Source organism: Pan troglodytes, chromosome 1 (genome assembly GCF_028858775.2).
Source record: "Pan troglodytes isolate AG18354 chromosome 1, NHGRI_mPanTro3-v2.0_pri, whole genome shotgun sequence".
NCBI lineage: Eukaryota > Metazoa > Chordata > Mammalia > Primates > Hominidae > Pan > Pan troglodytes.
Window position 1 is genome coordinate 155,194,515 of NC_072398.2, and position 24,709 is coordinate 155,219,223.

The 24,709-nt window shown below is 37.7% G+C and overlaps 1 protein-coding gene across 5 annotated transcripts in view; it reads right to left on the reverse strand.

Moving 5' to 3' along the window:
* The window catches only part of MSH4 (mutS homolog 4), a 118,395-nt gene that overhangs the window by 89,834 nt on the left and 3,852 nt on the right, over positions 1-24,709 (reverse strand). For all 5 annotated transcript variants that reach the window (XM_524742.8, XM_063800242.1, XM_054684430.2 and 2 more), the window contains exons 2-7: positions 21,933-22,115; positions 15,396-15,556; positions 11,753-11,863; positions 7,490-7,605; positions 6,081-6,254; positions 48-220 (exon numbers count right to left, since the gene is read on the reverse strand). In XM_524742.8, coding sequence (XP_524742.2) covers positions 48-220; positions 6,081-6,254; positions 7,490-7,605; positions 11,753-11,863; positions 15,396-15,556; positions 21,933-22,115 — 918 coding nt within the window. The remainder of the gene's footprint in view (positions 1-47; positions 221-6,080; positions 6,255-7,489; positions 7,606-11,752; positions 11,864-15,395; positions 15,557-21,932; positions 22,116-24,709) is intronic.

Sequence of the window (24,709 nt, forward strand, 5' to 3'; positions counted from 1 at the left end):
TATTTTTCAATAATTCGTATTTATAACATTAAATAATATTGATTTACCTGATTGAAGTCCAAAAAATAGTTCCTCATCTTGAAGTAGTTCTTGAACACAATCTAATCTCATGTTAATGGTTTCAATATCAACTAGAGGCTCTAATATATTAGAACGAAGTCGTCTACTCCCTCCAGGAGTCTTAGTATAATTTAGAACACCAAAGAGAGTGTGATTATTCCTTTCAAAACACAAGAAATGTCAGTAAGAATACAAAGAAAAACGCAAGAAAATTTCATTTCACTTTGTAATTAAATAATCCTATAATCTACAGCAATGATTCTTTTTTTTTTCTTCTTTTTTGAAACGGAGTCTCGCTCTCTCTCCCAGTATGGAGTACAGTGGCGCGATCTCAGCTCACTGTAAGCTCCGCCTCCAGGGTTCACGCCATTCTCCTGCCTCAGCTTCCCGAGTAGCTGGGACTACAGGCGCCCGCCACCACGCCCAGCTAATTTTTTGTATTTTTAGTAGAGACGGGGTTTCACCTTGTTAGCCAGGATGGTCTCCATCTCCTGACCTTGTGATCCGCCTGCCTTGGCCTCCCAAAGTGCTGGGATTACAGGCGTGAGCCACCACGCCTGGCCAGCAATGATTCTTAAACTTTACTGTGCATACAATTACATGAATTTCTAATTCAGTAGGTCTAAGAAAAAGCATGAGGTTCTACATTTTGGGCCAGGCACCGTTGCTCACACCTATAATCTCAACGACACTCTGGGAGGCCAAGGCAGGAGGAATACTTGAACTCGGGAGTTCAAGACCAGCATGGACAACATAGTGAGACCCCGTGTCTACAAAAAACTAAAAATTAACTGGACAGGGTGGCACAGGCCTTTAGTCCCAGTTACTCAGGAGGCTGAGATGGGAGGATTGCTTGAGCCCAGGAGGTCAAGGCTGCAGTGAACCATACTTGCACCACTGTATTCCAGTGTGGAGACAGAGTGAGATCTTGTCTCAAAAAAAGGTTTTAGATATATTTTGATTTTTTGAAGGGATTTTTGTGTCTCTATTTCCTTCAGTTCTCCTCTGATCTTAGTTATTTTTTGCAGTCCGCTAGCTTTTGAATATGTTTGCTCTTGCTTCTCTAGTTCTTTTAATTGTGATGTTAGGGTGTCAATTTTAGATCTTTCCTGCTTTCTCTTGTGGGCATTTAGTGCTATAAATTTCCCTCTACACACTGCTTTGAATGTGTCCCAGAGATTCTGGTATGTTGTGTCTTTGTTCTCGTTGGTTTCAAAGAACATCTTTATTTCTGCCTTCATTTCGTTATGTACCCAGTAGTCATTCAGGAGCAGGTTGTTCAGTTTCTATGTAGTTGAGCAGTTTTGAGTAAGTTTCTTAATCCTGAGTTCCAGTTTGATTGCACTGTGGTCTGAGAGACAGTTGGTTATAATTTCTGTTCTTTTACATTTGATGAAGAGTGCTTTACTTCCAACTATGTGGTCAATTTTGGAATAGGTGTGGTGTGGTGCTGAAAAGAATGTATGTTCTGTTGATTTGGGGTGGAGAGTTCTGTAGATGTCTATTACATCCGCTTGGTGCAGAGCTGAGTTCAGTTCCTGGATATCCTTGTTAACTTTCTGTCTCGTTGATCTGTCTAATGTTGACAGTGGGGTGTTAAAGTCTCCCATTATTATTCTGTGGGAGTATAAGTCTCTTTGTAGGTCTCTAAGGACTTGCTTTATGAATCTGGGTGCTCCTGTATTGGGTGCATATATATTTAGGATAGTTAGCACTTCTTGTTGAATTGATCCCTTTACCATTATGTAATGGCCTTCTTTGTCTCTTTTGATCTTTGTTGTGAATTCAGGAGCTGGTTTTTTGAAAAGATCAACAAAATTGATAGACCACTAGCAAGACTAATAAAGAAGAAAAGAGAGAAGAATCAAATAGACGCAATAAAAAATGATAAAGGGGATATCACCACCGATCCCACAGAAATACAAACTACCATCAGAGAATACTATAAACACCTCTATGCAAATAAACTAGAAAATCTAGAAGAAATGGATAAATTCCTGGACGCATACACCCTCCCAAGACTAAACCAGGAAGAAGTTGAATCTCTGAATAGACCAATAACAGGCTCTGAAATTGAGGCAATAATTAATAGCTTACCAACCAAAAAATGTCCAGGACCAGATGGATTCACAGCCAAATTCTACCAGAGGTACAAGGAGGAGCTGGTACCATTCCTTCTGAAACTATTCCAATCAACAGAAAAAGAGGGAATCCTCCCTAACTCATTTTATGAGGATATATTTTGAACAAGCTCCCATATATGCTATTGGTCAATGAACTACACTTTAACAAGGATGAATAGAATCTCCTTGCACTTTATGACTTCTTTTATAGATCAGTTACAATATTCACACTAATATAAAGTTTTCTAGTCTATTTATTCCATCCATAATAGCAAGATATTAATAATATATCCTTAAGGGTGGAGGGGCTTTTATATTGTTAAAATAAATATTTACTATAATGATCTTGTTCTGATGACAAGTACAAGACAATTTCATAATTCCTAGGTGATTTATAAAGAAATGAGCTACTCTAAAGAATGCTGGTCAGGCATGGTGGTGCATGCCTGTATTCCCAGCACTTTGGGAGGCAGAGGCATGTGGATCACTTGAGGTTAGGAGTTCAAGACCAGCCTGGCCAACATGGTGAAACCCCATCTCTACTGAAAAAAAAAAATACAAAAATTAGCCAGGTATAGTGGCAGGCACCTATAATCCCAGCTTCTCAGGAGGCTGAGCCATAAGAATCACTTGAACCCGGGAGGCGGAGGTTGCAGTGAGCCGAGACTGCGCCACTGCACTCCAGCCTGGGCTACAAAGTGAGACTCTGTCTAAAACAAACAAAAACAAAGAAACAAAAAAATGCATTTAGTTGGACTATTTATTAGACAACTTCATATAATACATGTAAAAAGTCTGATTCATTTTAATATTTAACAAATACTTTTTGAGCCCTTATGGTATTCAAAACTCTATGCTAAACACTGGGCATACAAGACGGACATGATTCCTGTCTTCACAGACCTTACAGCCTAATGGCGATTGCCAATAACTTTTTATTTATTTATTTATTTATTTATTTATTTAGACAGAGTCTTGCTCTGTTGCGCAGGCTGGAGTACAGCAGCACGATCTAGGCTCACTGCTACCTCTGCCTCCAGGGCTCAAGTGATTCTCATGCCTCAGCCTCCTGAGTAGCTGGGATTACAGGTGTGCCACTATGCTGGCTAAATTTTGTATTTTTGGTAAAGACAGGGTTTCACCATGGCGACCAGGCTGGTCTCAAACTCCTGGCCTCAAGTGATCCACCCACGTTGGCCTGCCCAGGGTGCTGGGATTACAGGCATGAGCCACCGCACTCAGCCATTGCCAATAACTTTTGTCAGTTTACTGGCCGTGACTGAAGACAAGACAAAGAGCAAGGGGAAATAAACAATAAAAACAATAAACTCATAATCATATCAAGAAAATAATTTTAGGTACAGAAACAGCTAAAAAAACCAAAAACAGGCCGGGCACGGTGGCTTACACCTGTAATCCCAGCACTTTAGGAGGCCGAGGCGGGTGGATCATGAGGTCAGGAGATCAAGACCATCCTGGCTAACACAGTGAGACCCCGTCCCTACTAAAAATACAAAAAAAAAAATTAGCTGGGCATGATGGTGGGCGCCTGTAGTCCCAGCTACTTGGGAGGCTGAGGCAGGAGAATGGCGTGAACCCTGGAGGCAGAGCTTGCAGTGAGCCGAGATTGCACCACTGCACTCCAGCCTGGGCAACAGAGTGAGACTCCATCTCAAAAAAAAAAAAAAAAAAAACGGAATATACAGAGAAGGACCAGGGTGGTTGCTTTACTTAGGTTAAGAAAGACTTCCCCATGAATTTGACAGTAGAGTTGAGAACTGAATGATTAAAAAAGAAGGCAGCAATGCAAAGATGACGATGGGATGGGAATCATGACAACAATAATGAGGACAGCTAACATAAAATGATACTTAGTATGTACCCAGAATTGTTCTAAGCATTTTAAATGTATTAACTTGTTTAATTCTAATAACCATGTTATGAGATAGGCACTATTATTGGCCACATCATTTTACAACAGAAGTAACTTAAGAACAAGGAAATTAGGTAACTTGTCCAAGATTTCCAAGCAAGTAGCATAGCAGCAATTTAAGCCCAGGAAGTCTGGCTCCAGAACAAAAAGTAGATCAAGGTTAGTGGAGCTTTGCAAGTGGGGGTAAGAATAGAGAGAGATGAATGAAGAAGTTGATAGAGGCCAGGACACAGAAGTCCTTATAGGCCAAAGAGTCTGGATTCTATTGTAAATGTAAGGAGAGCCACTCGAAGGTTTTCAGCAGAAGAGTTACAAGATCTGATTTCTGGATTAAAAGGATATCACAGTATGACTACTATTAATATGTTGAGAATAAACTATAGGAAGGTAAGAAGAGGGCAGAAAGAAAAGCTAGGAGGCTATTATAGTAGTCTATGCTAAAGATGATAGAGGTTTGGGTTAGGGTAGTAGCCTTAGAAATGGTGACAAGTGATCCAGAACTGGTATATACACTGAAGGCTAGATCAAGAGGATTTTCTGATGGATCAAATCTGAGGTGTGAAAGGAGAGGAAACAAGAATGACTTTTAAGATTTAGTCATCATTCTACCAGATTTCTGTCATACCCATTTAAACAAATTTGTAGGGAACTACTCATATCAACTGGCTGGGGGGGGGGGGGTGCGTCTCCCATCACATGTACATTTTTTTTTTTTGAGAACTTATTTCTAAAAGGAGGTAAGGGGCACACATAAACCTCCCATTTGTTATAGAAATCAATGGATGTAATACTGCACTGAACAGGCAGCAAGCCTATGGAAGCATTGGAGCTATTCAGATAGTTCAGTACGTAGAATATTCATCTTTTAACCTGAGGTTTCTTTCATTTAAGTCTGTGAAAAGACTTTTCAATTGTTCCTTTCAACTATAATACTAACTCCTGGAGATCAGATATTCTATCATTTAAGTATCTGTATCCCTAATATATGGCAGGAAGTCAAACAATGTTTGACAATGATAAAGTGTGAAACATGACAAGGTAAAACTGAATATAAAATACTTTGTAATAACTACCAGGCTTGGTCATTGACTTTCTATGCCATGATAACATAGGATATCATAGAAAGTCAAAGACAGAGTAATTTTAACCTATAACCTAATGGATGTGAAGTGGTATCTAACTGTGGTTTTGATTTGTAGTTCCCTAGTGACTAGTAAAGTTGAGCATCTTTTCAGGTACTTACTGGCCATTTGTTTACCTTCTTTGTGAAAATGTCTATTAAGTTCCTTTACCCAGCTCTGAACTGGGTTGTTTTTTGTTATTCAGTACAAATATCTTTTTAAAACTTGATTTTGGTGAAACATCTGACCAGTTCAGCAAAAACAGTACAATGATTTAAAACATGCTTACTTAATATTTCTCCACCATTAGCTGGGCATGGCAGTTTGTGCCCATAGTTTCAGCTACTTGGGAGGCTGAGGCAGGACAATCATTTGAGCCCAGGAGTTTGAGACCAGCCTGGACAAAATAGCAAGACCCTACCTCTTAAATAAAATTCTCCATCAAATAATTCAAAGAAGTTTAGGCTGAGAGCAGTAGCTCACAGCTGTAATCCCAGCACTTTGGGAGGCTGAGGCAGGTGGATAATTTGAGATCCAGAATTTGAGACCAGCCTGGCCAATATGGTGAAACCCTGTCTCTACTAAAAATAGAAAAATTAGCTAGGCATGGTGGCACATGCCTGTAGTGCCAGCTACTTGGGAGGCTGAGACAGAAGAATTGCTTGAACCTGGGAGGCAGAGGTTGCAGTGAGCTGAGATCGCACCACTGCACTCCAGCCTGGGCAACAAGAGCAAAACTCCATCTCAAAATTTAAAAAAAAAAAAAAGAACTTTAAAGTTACCATTAATAGAAAAAAATATATATACCGATATATTTTATAAGAATAAAATGGATGATCTTACCTACAGTCTTGATTATTAATTAACAATTCAAGGTTTTGGGCTGATGATGAATCTATCATGGCTGTCTGTTCACTACCCTGGAAACAAATCTTCAGTGATTTTGGTGCATAAACTGAATTTTGAATAAATTCAACATATTTTAACAAAGCTGCAACAGCTGCAAGGCAGTAATACCTAAAAGATGACCAATAATACATCACTATAAGTCTTTAATATAAAAAATTATCTATTTCCCCTTAAGAAAAATTATAAATATTTGCATAGCATTGCTTAAACTCAAAAGGAAAAGGTACACCAGGTATTTCATATTTTTGAAAACTAGGTAAATAACCTCTAAATCATAAAAATGAATGAAAATAAATAATTTCAAGTATTCATTTCAAGTTCAAGTCTGACACTTAAGGGACTTTAAATTCCGATAAATCTGTGTTAGGAGATAACATTCAATCAAAGGTAATTTGCATCAATTTTTGATGTACCATTCTAAGTATTCAAATAATGTTAGGAAAGTCTGATACTTTATTTATTTATTTATTTTGAGACAGGGTCTAGCTCTGTCAACCAGGCTGGGGTACAGTGGTGTGATCTCAGCTCACTGCAACCTCCACCTCCCAGGCTCAAGCAATACTCCTGCCTCAGCCTCCCAAGTAGCTAGGATGACAGTCATGCACCACCATACCCAGGTAATTTTTGTATTTTTGGTAGAGATGGGGTTTTGCCATGTTGCTGAGGCTGGTCTCAAACTCCTTGGCCTCCCGAAGTGCTGGGATTTCAGGCATGAGTCACTGTGCCCAGCCTGGAAAAATCCGGTACTTTAACGGTAGAATCAGATCTCAATGTACAGAGAAGTATGTTATGATCTCAGTGAGAATAATGATTGTTATTAACTGAGTAAACAGGTAATCCAACCTGACTCAAAGAAAGTATCTATTTCGTATGTTCTAGGAAATATGTGTTCCAAAAATACCATTCTCTGTCTCATGCTGAATCTTTTAGGAGTAAAGACAGAAAGAAACAGGAACACAGCTTTACCTGTGTTTTACTTCTATGCCCTCACATTTCCAGTTTACTGTAGCTACTTGAGCTTTTCACTCCAAAGTAAAGTGAGTAGCAACCATTAGGTCAATAGCTTATGACTAATTTGGAGAAATTCTATATAAATTAAGTTAGCAATATATGCCTTGTGTATAAATTTTGGTCAACTATTTCACTATTTCAATAATTACTATGTATTATGAACCAGGTAATTTTCCAGGTGGTAGGAATGCAGCAGAGAACAAAACAGACAAAAGTCCCTGCCCTTGTGGAACTCACACTGGAGATTTATTTACTTTCCTTAAGTTATAACTTACTTGATATGATATTGGTAGCTGTGGGCTAGTAAAAAAATAAATAAATATATAACTTACTTGGACTGAACCTCCATTAGGACAGTGCTGAATTCTGCTATGCATAACTGTTCAATGTACTCTAATCCTTTTGTTTCATTGAAGTATTTCCTTTGGATAGTAGTGAAATTAACATTCTGAAAAGAAGTTTTAATTTCAAAATAAAGTTTGAAGTGCCATGCGCTTGCCCAAAACTGCTTTCTTAAACACATGCTAGGTAAGTGGCTTAAATATTGTATAAAAATTTCAACATTTAAATAAGAACTTTTCTTAGTTATTTCTATAAAAAGAATGATTATCCTTGCTAAGTGAATTATAGTACAGTTTGTATCTCTTATTAGACCTTACTCTTATGAGATTTAATGGAATATGTTAGATACAATAATAAAAAATAAACATGACAGTCTATGCCTTTTAGTAATCTTTTGTATAGAAATAACCTTTCACAGTTTTATATTCATCTTTCCATAGTCTATCATAATTGAGAAAGGGTAGATTCTTATATGCCCCAGGTGAAAAGATGAAAACACCAATTCTACCTATCTATGATATACTATTTATATAAAGTGAATTGAATTTATTTAGAACAAAGAGAAAATTATAATCTTTTTGAGACAGGGTCTCACTCTGTTGCCCAGGCTGGAATACAGCGGCATGATCATAGCTCACTACAAATTTGAACTCCAGGGTACAAGCAATCTGTTTGCTTCATCCTCCTGAGTAGCTGGGACTACAGGCACACACCATTACATTTGGCTAATTTTTTTTTTTTTTTTTTTTTTTTTTTTTTTTTTTTTTTTTTAAGCAGAGATAAGTTCTCACTATGCTGCCCAGGCTGGTGTCAAACTCCTGGGCTCAAGTGATTCTCCCACATTGGCCTCCCAAAGTGCTGGAATTACCAGTGTGAGACATCAGCACCCGGTTGATAATGGAACTTTTAAAAAGCATCAAGTTGTTAAGTAAAAGGTTTACCTCCTTTGAATAAAACTAATGGTTAAGAAAAGGTAATATTATATCAATGGACTATGTAAGCGCTGTTAAGAATGAAAAAATATCATGACCAAGTAGGGACATATCTTATTAACTCCAGTTTTCATATAAATAAAATTCTGAAAAGTCAAGTAACTTTTCTGATATTATACAGTTGATCTGTGCCAAAGCTGAGACTCAAATTTAGATTTCTTTGAAGTCCATTTTCCTTATACTTCATATTGCTTTTGATTTAATGCAGGTCTTTTTTTTTTTCTTAAGAGAGGGGTCTCACTATGTTGCCCAAGCTAGATTTGAACTACTGGGCTCAAGTGATCCTCCCACCCTGGCCTCCCAAGTACCTGGGACTACAGGCACATGTCACTACACCTGGCTAATGAAGGTCTTCTTATGGTAAGTGTAGTCATAATAGTAATAATGATAATAATAATATCGAATTTTCCCTCTGCTTAGAATACTTTTACCTCAAATACCTCCATGGCTTGCTCCCTCACTCCATTCAGAACTTTGCCCAAATGTAACCTTATCAATGAGGCCATCTCTGATTACCCTATATAAAATATCAATTTTCTAGGAGGTTGGTATCTCCTATTGTCCCTAATTTACTGATGAAAAAACTGAAGCTCCAAGAAGTTAAGTGTCTTGCACTAGGTCACATAGAGTCAAGATTTGAAACCGGGACAATCTGACTTCTCTATTCTTAAGCACTACGCTATACTGCCTTACTATTCAAATGTACTGAAATTATGTTGTTTTTGCCTTTGGAGGACTTATCCCCCATTCCATGTGATTCTGGAAGGCCTAGCTATCATAGTATTCTGTGTCCCACAGCAAAAGGATTAGTCAATTATAGTGTATCTACCCCCAGAAATAGTGATTACTCTAACGTGTGAGAAACTGAACAAAGCGGGATCAGTCAGCATCCTTCCCTGGAATTCACACATGGACACTGGAATAAAGAAATTATTTTCCCTCTGGGTTAGCTAAGCTGAGATGACATCAGCCTTGAGCCATTAGCAATCATCTTCTTAAATCTCACAGAAGTAAACTATCTGCAGTAGAAAAAGGATGATATGGGGAATGAGAGTAGTGATAAAGATGCTCTCTTTGACCAAACTCTACCTGGGCTACTATGAGCCTTCTTCTCAACTAAGCTTCCATCCGGCCTATAAAGACTTGAACGAAACACTAACATTGTTTCTAACTGCTTAAAGCCACATCCCTAGGATGACCTTAGCCTCTCATAAAGTGCCAGCCTAAGAAAACTCAGGCTGCCAAAAAAAATTTACTGTTTATTCCACTTAACACCTAAAAATAGGGTCCCTGTCTCCTATCCTCTGTGGGAGAATAGGAGCCTAACTTTGGTAAGTGGCAGTTAGCAAACCCAGATTTTTTGTTGTTGTTCTTTTGAGATGGAGTCTTGCTCTGTTGCCCAGGCTGGAGTGCAATGGCACAATCTCGGCTCGCTGCAACCTCCGCCTCCCAGGTTCAAGCGATTCTCCTGCCTCAGCTTCTTGAGTAGCTGGGACTACAGGCGCGTGCCACCAGGCCTGGCTAATTTTTTTGTATTTTTAGTAGAGATGGGGTTTCACCATGTTAGCCAGGATGGTCTCGATCTCCTGACCTTGTGATCCACCCTCCTCGGCCTCTGAAAGTGCTGGGATTACAGGCATGAGCCACCGCACCTGGTCTTACTTTTTGTTATAATAATTTTTCACTTCCCTGACTCTACTGAGCTTGTGCTTACTCCTCCTTATTCCCTTATTCTCCCATTAAAATGCCCATATAAACCGAAGTTCAATTCAGTCCACACTGGACTCTTTTCTCTGTTGCAACAGCATATTACTGATTAAAATATTTAGCTAGTGTTTGGCTTTGTTTACCTTTGACAGTAGGAACAGGATCTATTCAACCATTGACTTCCCAGTTACATAAGCCAATACATTTCCTTTTTTGCATAAGGTAGTTTACATTAGATTTCTCTTATTTATAACCAAAAGAATTATAAGGCCTAATCACAACAACAACAACAACAACAACAAAACATGAAAGTTGGAAAGGTATGGATAAATAGGCATAATGAAAAGAAGTATAAAGTTATAAATGAAAAAGAACAGATAAAGTGATTCGTCTAATAGAGACAATAGATTTAGAATAGGGACTATCTCTGGCAATGAGTCAAAGGCAGCTCATCTATACAGGAAATCCAAGAGCACCATGACAAATCTTATATGACTGCAGATGCTGAATATATTAGGAACAGGAAAGGAACTCATTGGACTCCAAACCCCAGCTTGGTTCCAAATGTGTTAAAGTAAAAGATAAGTCTAAAAACATAACAAAATATAGTATATTCTGAAAATAATTTGCATTCCTAAGGAATTATTCCAACTGCAATGCTGTCTACTTGGTTTGGAGCCACAGCCCCCATTCTTGTTGGGTAAGGTTCCACAGTGCTTACCCACTACAGTCCTACAGATAGACACTAGAGTAGCAGGCTAACTGGAAGGCAGTACATGTTATCAGGGGAAGCTGAAACAATTCTGTAATACAAATTAAATTCCCTATAGAAAAAGGTACTTGCTGATAGGTGCAATCCCCTAAGAACTTCAATTTCAACCAGTCTGACAGCACAATAAGTAGTTTCCAGGAAAATACATGTAAGGGAAACCTATGCTTTCTCTATGGATCTGCCCCTTGTATACTCTGAGAAACTTTCTTATTACCTAAAACATTTTTTCTTTTGTTTGAAGTAGATCAGGGTGCCAAATCAAATAAGTAAATTCCCTATCATTTTTATTATCTGTATTAACAGTCCCTTAGATTAGGATTTGTATTTAGTGACTACTTTAGGACACTAAATATAAAGTTACTAAAATTATTGTTCTTTATAATGATATTATTAAGTAAATTTTAAATAAAGTGATTAGGGCCAGGCACAGTGACTCACTCATGCCTGTAATCCCAGCACTTTGGGAGGCCAAGGCAGACAGATCACTTGAGGTCAGGAGTTTGAAACTAGCCTGGCCAATATGGTGAAACCCCATCTCTACTAAAAATACAAAAATTAGCTGGGTGTGGTAACACACGCCTGTAGTCCCAGCTACTTGGGAGGCTGAGGCAGGAGAATCACTCGAACTCGGGAGCTGGAGGTTGCAGTAAGCCGAGATCACGCCCTTTCACTCCAGCCTGGGTGACAGAGTGAAACTCTGTCTCAAAAAAATAAATAATAAATAACAAATAAATAAATAAGTGATTAGATCTTGAATGTTACAAACAGTAAACATCACTTACCTTGAAATTTTCTGTGATCAGAGTGAACAACTTGGTGGAATTCCCCACAGCACAAGCAGTATTTGACATTATTATTTCCAAAGGTGATAAAATTTTAAGTTTAGTGATCACCTGAAATCATTTGAATAAACAATTTCTTAAATAAAGCTTAGGAAATAAAAAAGTTTCATATTTTTCTGAGATAAGTATTTAAAATTAATTCATAGATACACAAAATTATAACTGTCCTAATGATATATTTCAATTAAAATATGTTTCTAGCCGGGTGGGTTCACACCTGTAATCCCAGCACTTTGGGAGGCTGAGGTGGGCAGATCACTTGAGGCCAGGAGTTCGAGACCCACCTGGCCAACATGGTGAAACCCTGTCTCTACCAAAAAAAAAAAAAAAAATACAAAAATTACCCGAGCATGGTGGTGCATGCCTGTAATCCCAGCTACTCAGGAGGCTGAGGCATGAGAATAGTTTGAGCCCAGGGGGCAAAGGTTGCAGTGAGCTGAGATCACACCAGGCACCTTTGCACGCCAGTCTAGGTGGCAGAGGGAAAATCTGTCTCAAAAACAAACAGACAAACAAACACCACCACCACCACCAATAACAACAAAATATATATGTATATATATTTCTAATGGTAGTATATTGAACATATATCTCCTATATAACTACTAACATAAAATGCTGTCATAAAATAGGCTATATTTTACTCACAATAGTTTCTAACAGCCTTAAGTTCAAAAATTAATTTGAACTTATCAAATATATATTCCCAAAATAAAATTGTTTTTAAATAAATTCTTATACTTAGTATTTTATCCAAATACTCTGTGAAAAATATAAATATATCCAATAAGGGTAACTATGGGCCAGGCGAGGTGGCTCACGCCTGTAATCTCAGCACTTTGGGAGGCCAAGGTGACTGCATCACTTGAGGTCAGGAGTTCACAACCAGCTTGGCCAACATGGTGAAACCCTGTCTCTACTAAAAATACAAAAATTAGCCAGGCTTGGTGGTGTGCACATGTAATCCCAGCTACTTGGGAGGCTGAGGCAGGCTGAGGCAGGAGAATTGCTTGAACCCGGAAGGCAGAGGTCGCAGTGAGTCAAGATTGTGCCACTGCACTCCAACCTGGGCAACAAAGTGAGACATTGTCTCCAAAAAAAAAAGGTAACTATGGCAATACAATCAGTATGGCCACACTGGTACAGATTAACTGTTGAAAAGTACATAAACACAGATGAGAAACATCTGCCTTATGCCTTAGCTTTTCATAAAATAAGGTGTATTTCTTAGAACTATTCTAAACACAGAAATTCTCAATTTCTCTAACATTCCTTTTTTTAAAAAACTTTTTTCCTACTCTTTTGAAATTGTAAAAACGTATAAAATACCTACAGATGAAGTTAGTATGCAATACTAGTATCATTAAGGTTGTTAGGTATAATAAAAAATTAATTATTAGGAAAGGGAAGTCTACATACTGGAGGACCATAAAGAGGGACTAAAGGAAGAGAATTAAAAAGTAATGAAACACTAGAAATAAAACACTAGATCACATCTTCAAAATAATAGTTAACTAGGCTCGATGGCTCATGCCTATAATTCTAGCACTTTGGGAACCCAAGGGGCAATTCAACTTCTGAGGGGGCAGGATCACTCGAGTCTAAGGAATTTGAGACTAGCTTGGGTAACAGAGCAAGAGCCCATCTATACAAAAAAAATTTAAAAATCAGCTCTATGTGGTGGTGCATGCCTGTGGTCCCTGCTACTCAAGAGGCTGAGGTGGGAGGCTGCAGTGAGTCATGATCATGCTACTGCACTTCAGCCTAGGCAAAAGAGCAAGACCTTTTAAAAATAAAATAAAATAATAATTGAGTTAAATAACATAGAAATTAGGAGTAAACTATCTCTACCTGATAGATCATGCAAATTCCCATGACAATAGGCGAGTGGCCCAAATGAATGATGAGTGATATAAAATGAAGGCAAAATAAGAAGTGAAGGCAAGAAATTAAGTGGCTAAATTCTGACTGATCTAAGATACTAGTTTTCTTTACCTCTGAAAAAATAAAATTCAAATACAGTTCAGTAGAAATAACCCTCTGGAGTTAGCGTTATCATGGGTTTGGGCCATAATCCTGAAAGACACAATCTCAAATGCCATAATCCTGAATGTCAAAATCCCAAAAGAGCAAAATCCTTAAAGTCTAAAAATCCCCAGAACCCCAATACCAAAAGACCAAAATCCCAAAAACACAGTTCTGGAAGAAATAACTTCAAAAACAATTTTAAGACATTGATTTGCATTTTTAAAAGGGGATTTATTTGAGAAACATATAAAAACAGAACAGTACACTTCATAGGCCACTTCACACAATAAAATAGGCAATAATAACATTTTTGCAAGCATGAACACTTAAGTGTACTAATGACAGTCACACAGGTATAATAACAGTTATGAGCAGACAAATTGTATTCACAAAAAAATTAGTCAAAAATTAGAAATTAGTCAAAAAGCAAAATGTATAAATGCATATCACTATGTTGGTAATTGTCTGCACCAAGCTTCATAAATATGGTCATCTGAAATACCACCAGGGACAACCTAAGTCTTTTGATGAGATAGATCAAAAACTTCTATGGGTCACCACATACACAGTTGCCTGAAGAGCTGAGATTTCAAGAAATAAATTTTATCTTTCACAAATAAATGATGTACAAAAAGGACATGTCTTCATTTATCAAAAAAATTTCAACATTTTTATGTATACGCACAATGCTTACACACAGTCAATGTTGTGATAATGAACTTCTGTGGAGTCAAATTCCTGATGTCCAAGGCAGCAGCAGAAGAGTCTGTCCCAGCTCTTAGAGAGAGACAAATTCAACTTCTGTATTTGCTCTCTCTGGGCCCTGGTCAACTGCAAGGTGCCCACCAACACTAAGGGCAGATTTTCACCACCTAGTCCACTTAGACTCACACACTAATCTCCTCTGGAAGCAACCTTACAGACACAGCCCAAATAATGCTTTACTAGGTATTTTTTTAATACAGTCAAGTTGTCACCTATACTTAAATCCACAAGTCTATCCCTTGCCAATTTGGCACCCCATGCATCTCCTTAAACCATACCTAATTTCCAAATAAAATAATAAGGTAGTAGTTCAGCCTAATATGATGCATCTAACATGATGCAACTATCTTGTGTACAACCAAAAACGCATTAATCCCTTCCCTAGAATTAAGCTTTCAGGATTTCAACATTAAGGATTTTGATCTTTCAAGATTTGAACATCGGGATTATGGCATTTGGGATTGTGTCTTTAAGGATTATGATCAGTACCACATTATCACATATATTACCTTTGGAATAAATCCAGAAATTATTAATTTGAAGATGTTAATTTTAGAAACTAACAATAGCTTATTTAAATAACAGTAAAACACATTCTTTTTGGACAAAATATATTTAAAAAATAAAAATCAGACATAAGACAATTTTATTTTAATTCAGAGTATTTACATTGACATAATAATGAATAACCTTTATTCTACCAAAAAGTAAACAAATTGGGAAGGCACTGACTTTAAACTCTAGATACTGCCTAACAGAGCAACCATTTTCTAGAATTATTAATACTTACCTTTGCATATGTTGTGTTGTCTGCAAACTGGGATAGTATAATTTGGGGGTTTTTTAAATCAATACTTGCCATTCCTATTTCACCTCTGGCAAGTCCTCTCCCTTCTACAACAGCTACAATAACTGATGGGGAGTGTGCAGAAATTGCAGATGAGGATGAAGCTGTAAATTTTTAAATAAAGAAAAGATATAAACATTGATAATAATCATTTCTTTTTTTTTTTAATTTTTTTTTTTGTTTTGAGATGGAGTTTTGCTCTTGTTGCCTAGGCTGGAGTGCAATGGCGTGATCTCAGCTCACCACAACCTACGCCTCCTGGATTCAAGCGATTCTCCTGCCTCAGCCTCCCAAGTGGCTGGGATTACAGGCATGCGCCACTATACCCGGCTAATTTTTGTATTTTTAGTAGAGACAGGGTTTCGCCATGTTAGTCAGGCTGGTCTCGAACTTCTGACCTCAGGTAATCCACCCACCTCAGCTTCCCAAAGTGCTGGGAATACAGGCATGAGCCACCACACCCAGCCTGATAATAATCATTTCTAATTCTTTCACATAAGATCTTAAAGCATATCTAGTCTAGGACATGGCTACTGTATTAACAGACAAGGAAATAACCATGTTTTTCTCATCAAAAAATAACTTTTCATTACTAGACCAAATAAAAATGTTAATTCTCAGAGTATTTTGCCAAAACTTGACTTCACAATTAGAGATAACAAATTTTAAATTGTTTTATTTTCTATTTTATTGGAATGGAGTCATAAAAGGACTTGGGGTCAGAAAACAGATTATTTACCTTATTCCATCATTTAAAAGCTATTTGGAGGTTGAGCGTGGTGGCTCAACCTTGTAATCCCAGTACTTTGGGAGGCCGAGGTGGGTGGATCACCTGAGGTCAGGAGTTTGAGACCAGTCTGTCCAACATGGCAAAACCCCATCTCTACTAAAAATACAAAAATTAGCCAGGTGTGGTGGCTTGCGCCTGTAATCTCAGCTACTGGGGGGGCTGAGGCAAGAGAATTGCTTGAAACTGGGAGGTGGAGGTTGCAGTGAGCCGAGATTGTGCCACTGCACTCCAGCCTGGGTGACAGAGTGAGACTCCGTCTCAAAAAAATAAAAAAATAAAATAACAGCTATTTGGGGCTGGGCATGGCGGCCCACCTGCAATCCTGGCACTTGGGAAGGCCAAGGTGGGAGGATTACTTGAGCCCAGGAGTTTGAGACCAGCCTGGACAACATAACAAGATGTCAGCTCTACAAAAGAAACTGAAAAATAGTTGGGTGTGGTGGCGTGTACCTCCACGGTCCCAGCTACTGAGGAGGCTGAGATGGGAGGCTTGCTTGAGCCCAGAAGGTTGAGTTTGCAGTGAGCTGTGTTCACGCCACTGCACTCCAGCCTGGGTGACAGAGCAAGAACTTCTCAAAAAAAAAAAAAAAAGATTAAGCATTATATAACTATGAATTCCAATTATGAGATATCTGTGTAATGTGGAAATTAAAATTATAATAAAATATCCAACATTTATTAAGTGCTTACTAAGTGTCAAGAATGTTCTAAGTTCTTTAATTAGTTTAACTCACATAATTGTTAAAACAATCCTATCAAATAGACACCATTATTTTTCTCCACTTAGTTATAAGGAGACTGAGGCATGAATGTAACTGGTAGAGACAGCATTTGCACCCAGGCAGTCTAGCTCCACAGCTGGTGCTATGAACCATTACATACATTACTGATTTTGAGATCTGTGCCTTACAAACTATGAATGCTCAGGTAAATTTTTTAAACTTTTAAAGCTACCATTTCTTCATCTATAAACTAGAAATACCAACTTTTCCACAAGATTATTATAAGAATTAATGCAATCATATAGAAGTGTTTTATCAAGTATATAAAATTACTCAAATATAGGGCATATGAAAAAAGTCAGACTAAAAATTTTTTTCTTTGTTTTTTTTTCCAGACTAAAAATTTCTAAAATTTTATTTTCAAAGAAGCAAACTAGTCTTTTGTTCCCTTGTCAACCTTTTAATTAACTCCTTTTCCTCCCTCTTTTCCCTCCCTGACCTGGATTCATTTCTTCTTCCATTCTTCTATTAAAATGCCCACAAAAAGAATATTTATGCTATCTGAGTCAGCAGTAAACTTAAGGATTCACTTAAAAATCTACGTGTTCAGGTCTCAGAAACCTTTTCCCCATGAACGTAATGTTATAATTGGTGGTTAAGTTTATATTAAATCTACAGAAGTCAGTTTAAGCTCTGTAATAGAATATGACCTTCCTATTTTTAATTAGAAAATAAATACCAAGTTCCAGTGGAAATTCAGTACACATAGAAGACATTTCCTAGAAGGTTTTAGAAGTACATTTATGCTGTTATGTCTCCGTTGTAAATAATATAATAATGAGCATCCTGAAGCATAAAGCTTTTTTTTGGTTTTCTTATTATTTCCTTAAAATGTACCCTTAGAACTCAAATTACTGAAACAAACCATTTTTTTAAGGATCTCAGATATATTGCCAAATTTCTTTTGAGAACTGGACTAATTTTTAATTCCATCAACAGTGTACGAGGAAAGCCAATCTTACTGTATCCTCGTCATTACTAACTTCTAGAATTTATTATGACTATGACTATTGGCTAATTCAATGGACTGTCACTTAAATCTGTATTTTTAAAAGTACTACTGAAATTGAACATAATTTAATATATCCATTGTTATCTATATTGTTTCCTTTTTAGAAATGTTTACATCATTTTATACAATGTTTACTAGGTCTTAATGTTTTTCAGTATCTTTTTATGAGGATTGTGTAAATCAATGACAGTAATTTACAGTTGCTACCAATCTTGATACTTTTGCTATCTCAAAAATTTCTATTTCTGCATAGACAATCTTTCTCTGTATAATTTCTTTCATTGCTTTTCTGCTAAGAAACTCCTCCTTCCTTGAGATATTCTATATTCATTACTATTTTCTTACAACTTTTTTGAGGTTTTTTTTTTTTTTTTTTGAAACAGGGTCTGGGTCTGTCACCCAGGCTGGAGTGCAATGGCATGCAATCATGGCACACTGTGGCCTCAAACTCCCGAGGTCAAGTGATCTTCCCACCTTAGCCTTCTGAGTAGCTGGGACCACAGTCATGCCACCATGCCTGGCTAATTTTAATTTTTTTTGTAGAGACGAGGTCTCCTTTTGTTGCCCACGCTGGACTGCCTTCAAGCAGTCCTCCCGTCTTAGCTTCCCAGTGTTGGGATTATAGGCATGAGCCACCAAGTCCGGCCTGTTCATTTTGATCTCTCATCTGGGCAGAATTTTCAGCAGTGCATTTGGTTGTTTACCATGTCTAGAATGAGAGATGGCCAGAAATACAGGTTTAGATTCATTTATAAGCAGTTGCTAATGGTTTACCTAGATGGCTGGGACTTGGAAGAAACATGATTGAAAGACTGGTGACAAGAACATTTGAGGCTACGAATGGACCTTTAAGATTGGACATAAAATTTAAAATATTTGCAATCCATGTGAATGTCCACCAAAGGACATCCATTGTAGAGGAAATTCTTAATCAAGAGGACAAAATAATGCAATCTGTAGATATCAGTTAGCCTCTTATTTCAATTCTCCCTAAAGGATCTATTGGTTCAGTACAACTATAATTTCAATCAAAACCTCAATATGTTTTTTGGTGGAGCTTGAAAAATTGGCCCAAAATTTACACGGAAGAGCAAAGGGCCAAGAAGAATCAAGACTCCTCTAAAGAAGAGTAAGGTGGCTTGTGGAGGGTGCAGGTGGTAAGGCTGTCCTACAAAATATCAAGACTTATTATAAAGCTAAAGATGGTGTGATATTGGCACACAGCTAGACATAATGACCCATCAGAGTTAAAAAAGCACTGGAAACATAGAAGCTAACAGAAAAGGCCGGGCGCGGTGGCTCATGCCTGTAATCCCAGCACTTTGGGAGGCCGAGGTGGGCGGATCACAAGGCCAGGAAATCGAGACCATCCTGGCTAACACGGTGAAACCCCATGTCTACTAAAAATACAAAAAATTAGCCAGGCGTGGTGGCGGGTGCCTGTGGTCCCAGCTACTCGAGAGGCTGAGGCAGGAGAATGGCGTGAACCCGGGAGGTGGAGCTTGCAGTGAGCCGGGATCGCGCCACTGCACTCTAGCCTGGGCTACAGAGCGAGACTCCTTCTCAAAACAAACAAACAAACAAACAAACAAACAAACAGAAAAGTCATCAAAATATTTATTATTCAGAATATATAAAGTATTGCTACAAATCCAGAAAAATAAGCCTAAAGAAAAATGAGTAAAAGACATGAACATTAATTTCACAGACCATTATTAAAGATCTATAGCCCAAAAGTACAGAAAAAGATAATCTCACTAGTAATCAGGAAAATGAAAACTCAGAAAATAAAAAACTCAGGTAGTATTTTACAACTGTTAGGTTGGAAAATATTGAGTCTAACAATATCAAATGTTGAAGTGGACTCTTACACATTGTTAATAAGAGCATACCATAATAACCAATAAAATTTATTATGATAATGATTATTGGCTAATTTAATAATAATCTTATGATTATGATGATGATGATTAAATTAGCCAATAATCATAATAAATTTTAGAAGTTAGTAATGATGAGGATAGAGTATGACTGGCTTTCCTTATACACTATTGATGGAATTAAAAATTAGTCCAGTTCTCAAAAGAAATTTGGTAATATATCTGAGATTCTTAAAAAATGGTAATTTTGGCCAGGCGCAGTGGCTCACAACTGTAATCCTAGCACTTTGGGAGGCTGAGGTGGGAGGATCACTTGTGGCTAGGAGTTCGAGACCAGCCTGGCCAACATGGCAAAACCCCATCTCTACTAAAAAAACAAAAATTGGCCGAGCATGGTGATGCACGCCTGTAATCCCAGCTACTCGGGAGGCCGAGGCAGGAGAATCACTTGAACCCAGGAAGTGGATGTTGCAGTGAGCCAAGATGGTGCCACTGCACTCCAGCCTGGGCAATAGAACGAGGCTTCGTCTCAAAAACAAAAAAAAAAAACAAAAAATGGTAATTAAAAAAATAAAAAAGGTAATTTCCCTATGTTTCAGTAATTTGACTTCTAAGGGTGTGTTTTAAGGAAATAATAAGAGACTCAGAAAAAAGCTTTATGTATTAGGATGCTCATTATTATGTTATTTACAACAGAGCGATAACAGCATAAATGTATTTTTAGAACCTTAGAGATGTCTTTTATATGTCTATTGAATTTCCACTGGAACTTGGTATTTATTTTCTACTTAAAAATAAACAGGTCAGGGCTGGGCGCGGTGGCTCACACCTGTAATCCCAGCACTTTAGGAGGCCAAGGTGGGCGGATCACGAGGTTAGGAGTTCAAGACCAGCCTGGCCAATATGATAAAACCCTGTCTCTACTAAAAATACAAAATTAGCCAGGCGTGGTGGTGCATGCCTGTAATCTCAGCTACTCGGGAGGCTGAGGCAGGAAAATTGCTTGAATCTGGGAGGCAGAGGTTGCAGTGAGCCAGGTTGCGCCACTGCATTCCAGCCTGGGCGACAGAGCAAGGCTCCATCTCAAACAAATAAAAATAAAAATAAAAGTAAATAAAAAGGTCAGCCAGGCACAGTGGCTCATGCCTGTAATCCCAGCACTTTGGGAGGCCAAGGTGGGTGGATCATGAGGTCAGGAGTTCGAGACCAGCCTGGCCAGTATGGTGAAACCCCATCTCTACTAAAAATACAAAAATTAGCCGGGCGTGGTAGCAAGCACCTGTAGTCCCAGCTACTCAGGAGGCTGAGGCAGAAGAATCACTTGAACCCGGGAAGCAGACATTGCAGTGAGCCGAGATCACACCACTGCATTCCAGCCTGGGCGACACAGTGAGATTCTGTCTCAAAAAATTAAAAAAAAAAAAAAAAATAGGAAGGTCATATTCTACTACAGAGCTAAAACTGACTTCTGTAGATCTAATATAAACTTAACTACCATTTATACTTTGGTGGAACTACTTTAAAAAATAATTTGTCATTATCTTATAAATATATGCATTTACATAACATACCCTGTAACCAAGAAATTCTGTTGTATATACCTTAGAAAACTGTTATACATGAAAACCTATTTTATCTATCTACTCTTCAAGAAAATCTCATAGATTTAGATAAAAATTAAAATTTAAGTATAAAAAAACCACTCACTAGTAATATCAGGGTCAACTTTTAGATTTAAATGACATCATGTATAAAAGGGAGAGGTTTCTCTTTCTTGTGTGGTTTTTGTCAGAATGGTTAAAATAATGTAGACTTACATTTATTAACAAACAATTTCAGAAACTATGTTGCCTTATTAATCTAGACTCAAATTATGGATAGAGGTAAACTAATGTATTTATTTTTCATTCATATCAGTTATAGATACATTCAAATGAACTTAATAACCCTAATTTATAATTTATAAAACTTTTAAGTTTCAAAAGATCATCTAGGTTAATCTTCCACTTATTTTACCTGAATATCCCACTTGTGGTGTCCAGCTCTTATAACCTGATCTCTGAGGATTTCCAGTAGACAATGGAGTTTTAAGTGTTTGAGGATAATTAGTATCTCGTGCAGAAGATGAGCTTGCACCAAAAGTAAAATTTGATGCAACTGTGTTTTCTGCATAAGCTCTTTTGTTTCCAAAGTATGAACCTAAATTTGAAAAATTAACAGTCAATTCTTAAATATTTGAATTATGCAATGATGTATTACTCATTATAATTTATACCATGTTCACTTTCCTTTTTTTCTTTTTTTCTTTTTCTTTTTTTTTTGTTTTTTGAGACAGAGTCTTGCTCTTGTCACCCAGGCTGGAGCGTAGTGGCATGATCTCGGCTCACTGCAACGTCCACCTCCCAAGTTCAAATGATCCTCCTGCCTCAGCCTCCAGAGTAGCTGGGATTACAGGCACCCACCACCACACCCAGTGAATTTTTGTATTTTTAGTAGAGATGGGGTTTCACCATGTTGGCTGGGCTGGTCTCGAATTCCTGACCTCATGATCTGCCTGCCTCGGCCTCCCAAAGTGCTGGGATTAGAGGCCTGAGTCACCGCACCAAACCACTATGTTCACTTTCTATAAAACTTCATGTGAAAATGATTTTTGAAAATAAACAGATTATAACAAAATTAATGACATTATTGATAAATATACAAAAATATGCTAATATAGCTTTTGCCTCTACAAGTTCACTGCAACTACTCTGGCTAAAATCATAAATTACCCTTTAATCTTCAAATATACCAGATGTGTTGCTAAGGTATGAATATCTGTCCCCTCCGAAACTTACATTGAAATTTAATCCCCAGTGAAGTGTGGCAGGACAGAGGTGGGGCCTTTAAGAGGTGATGGGGCGTGAGGGCTCTGCCTTCATGAATGAATTAATCCATTCATGATTTAATAGGTTAATGGGTTATCACGAGAGTAGGACTGGTGGTTTTATAAGAAGAGGATGAGAGACCTGAGCTACCATGCTCAGCTCCCTCTCCATGTGATGCCCTGTACCACTACAGGACTCTACAGAGACTCCACCAGCACAAAGACCCTCACTAAATGTGCCTCCTTTGACCTTGGACTTCCCAGCCTCCAGACTTCCAAGAAATATGTTTTCTTTCTTGATAATCACCCAGTTTCAAGTATTCTTTTAAAAGCAACAGAATACAGACTAAGACATATGTTTCATTTGTATAATAATTATTAGACCTCTTTTAACCTTCTTCTGTTAATTTCTTCATTGAATTTCTTTCCCCTATGCAAATGGCATTTTAGACTCAATTGGCTTCAGTTCCTTATTTAGGTACTTATCTACTGATGTAAGCTATTACCTATTTTACAGGATTGTCATAAAATTTTTAAATAATGTACTTAAACAACCTAGCATAGCCTCTTGGCACATAGAAGTTCTAAAAAAAATTAAAAATGTTTGGGCTCTGTTCACCTATTCTCTTTGATTTCCACAACTCTCTATCTTGAATTCCCTTTAAACCACTTTTAGTTTCCTTTGCCATCTCCTTTTTCCTCTGCCTCTTAACTGTTGGCCTCCAGGGCTTCATACTTTTAAGCTTTCCCTCACAAATCAACATTATGCGTCTCCAGGCATCTCATCTCTCCTCTTTGTTTCTATTAACATCTATTTTCTGACAACTCTCAAGCCTTCGTATATAGCTGTAACTACTCCTTAAACTGAAAACCAGGGGTTGCTAAACTTTTAATTTTTCCTTTTTGTCTGTATGTGAGACTCTTGTTCTGTAGCTTAGGCTGGAATTCAGTGGTGTGATCTTGGCTAAATGCAGCCTTGAACTCCTGGCCTCAAGCAATCCTCCCACTTCAGCCTCCCAAAGCACTGAGATTACAAGCATGAGCCACCATGCCTCAGCATAAACTTTTTTTTTTTTTGAGATGGAGTTTCACTCTTGTTGCCCAGGCTAGAGTGCAATGGCACAATCTCAGCTCACTGCAGCCTCTGCCTCCCAGGTTCGAGCAATCCTCCTGCCTCAGCCTCCCAAGCAGCTGGCATTATAGGCACGCCCACCACAGCTGGCTATTTTTTTTTTTGTATTTTTAATAGAGACAGGGTTTTGTCATGTTGGCCAGACTGGTCATGAACTCCTGGCCTCAGGTGATCTGCCCACCTCGGCCTCCCAAAGTGCTGGGATTATAGGCATAAGCCACCATGCCCAGCCCATAAACTTTTAAATAAAGGACCAGATGGCAAATATTTTAGGCTTTTGTGGGCCATATAATCACTGTCACAATTACTCAGCTCTGACACTATCATAGAAAAGCAGTCATAGATAATACATAAATAAATGAGAATGGCTATGTTTCGATTAAAAATGGCTTTATTTCTACATATTGAATTCTAAATTTCATATAATTTTAATATCACAAAATATTCTTTTGATTCTTTAATCCTTCAAAAGTGCAAAAACCGTTCTCAGCTCTATACCTGCATTGTTCAATAAAACAGCATATGTATTTAACTAAATCAAAATTAAATACAATTTAAATTCTGTTCCTCAGTCACACTAGCAACATTTTCAAATGCTCAAAAGCCACATACGGCTACTAGTTACCACATCGGACAGCATAAGTATGAAACGTTTCTATTATCACAGAATATTCTATCAGACAATGTAGCTCCAGGTCACTATATCTATCTCTTGGGCATAAACCTTTAGGCATCTTCACAGCATTCTAAATGTCCAAAAGTGAACTCTATCTTTCCCTCAAAATTAATTCTTTA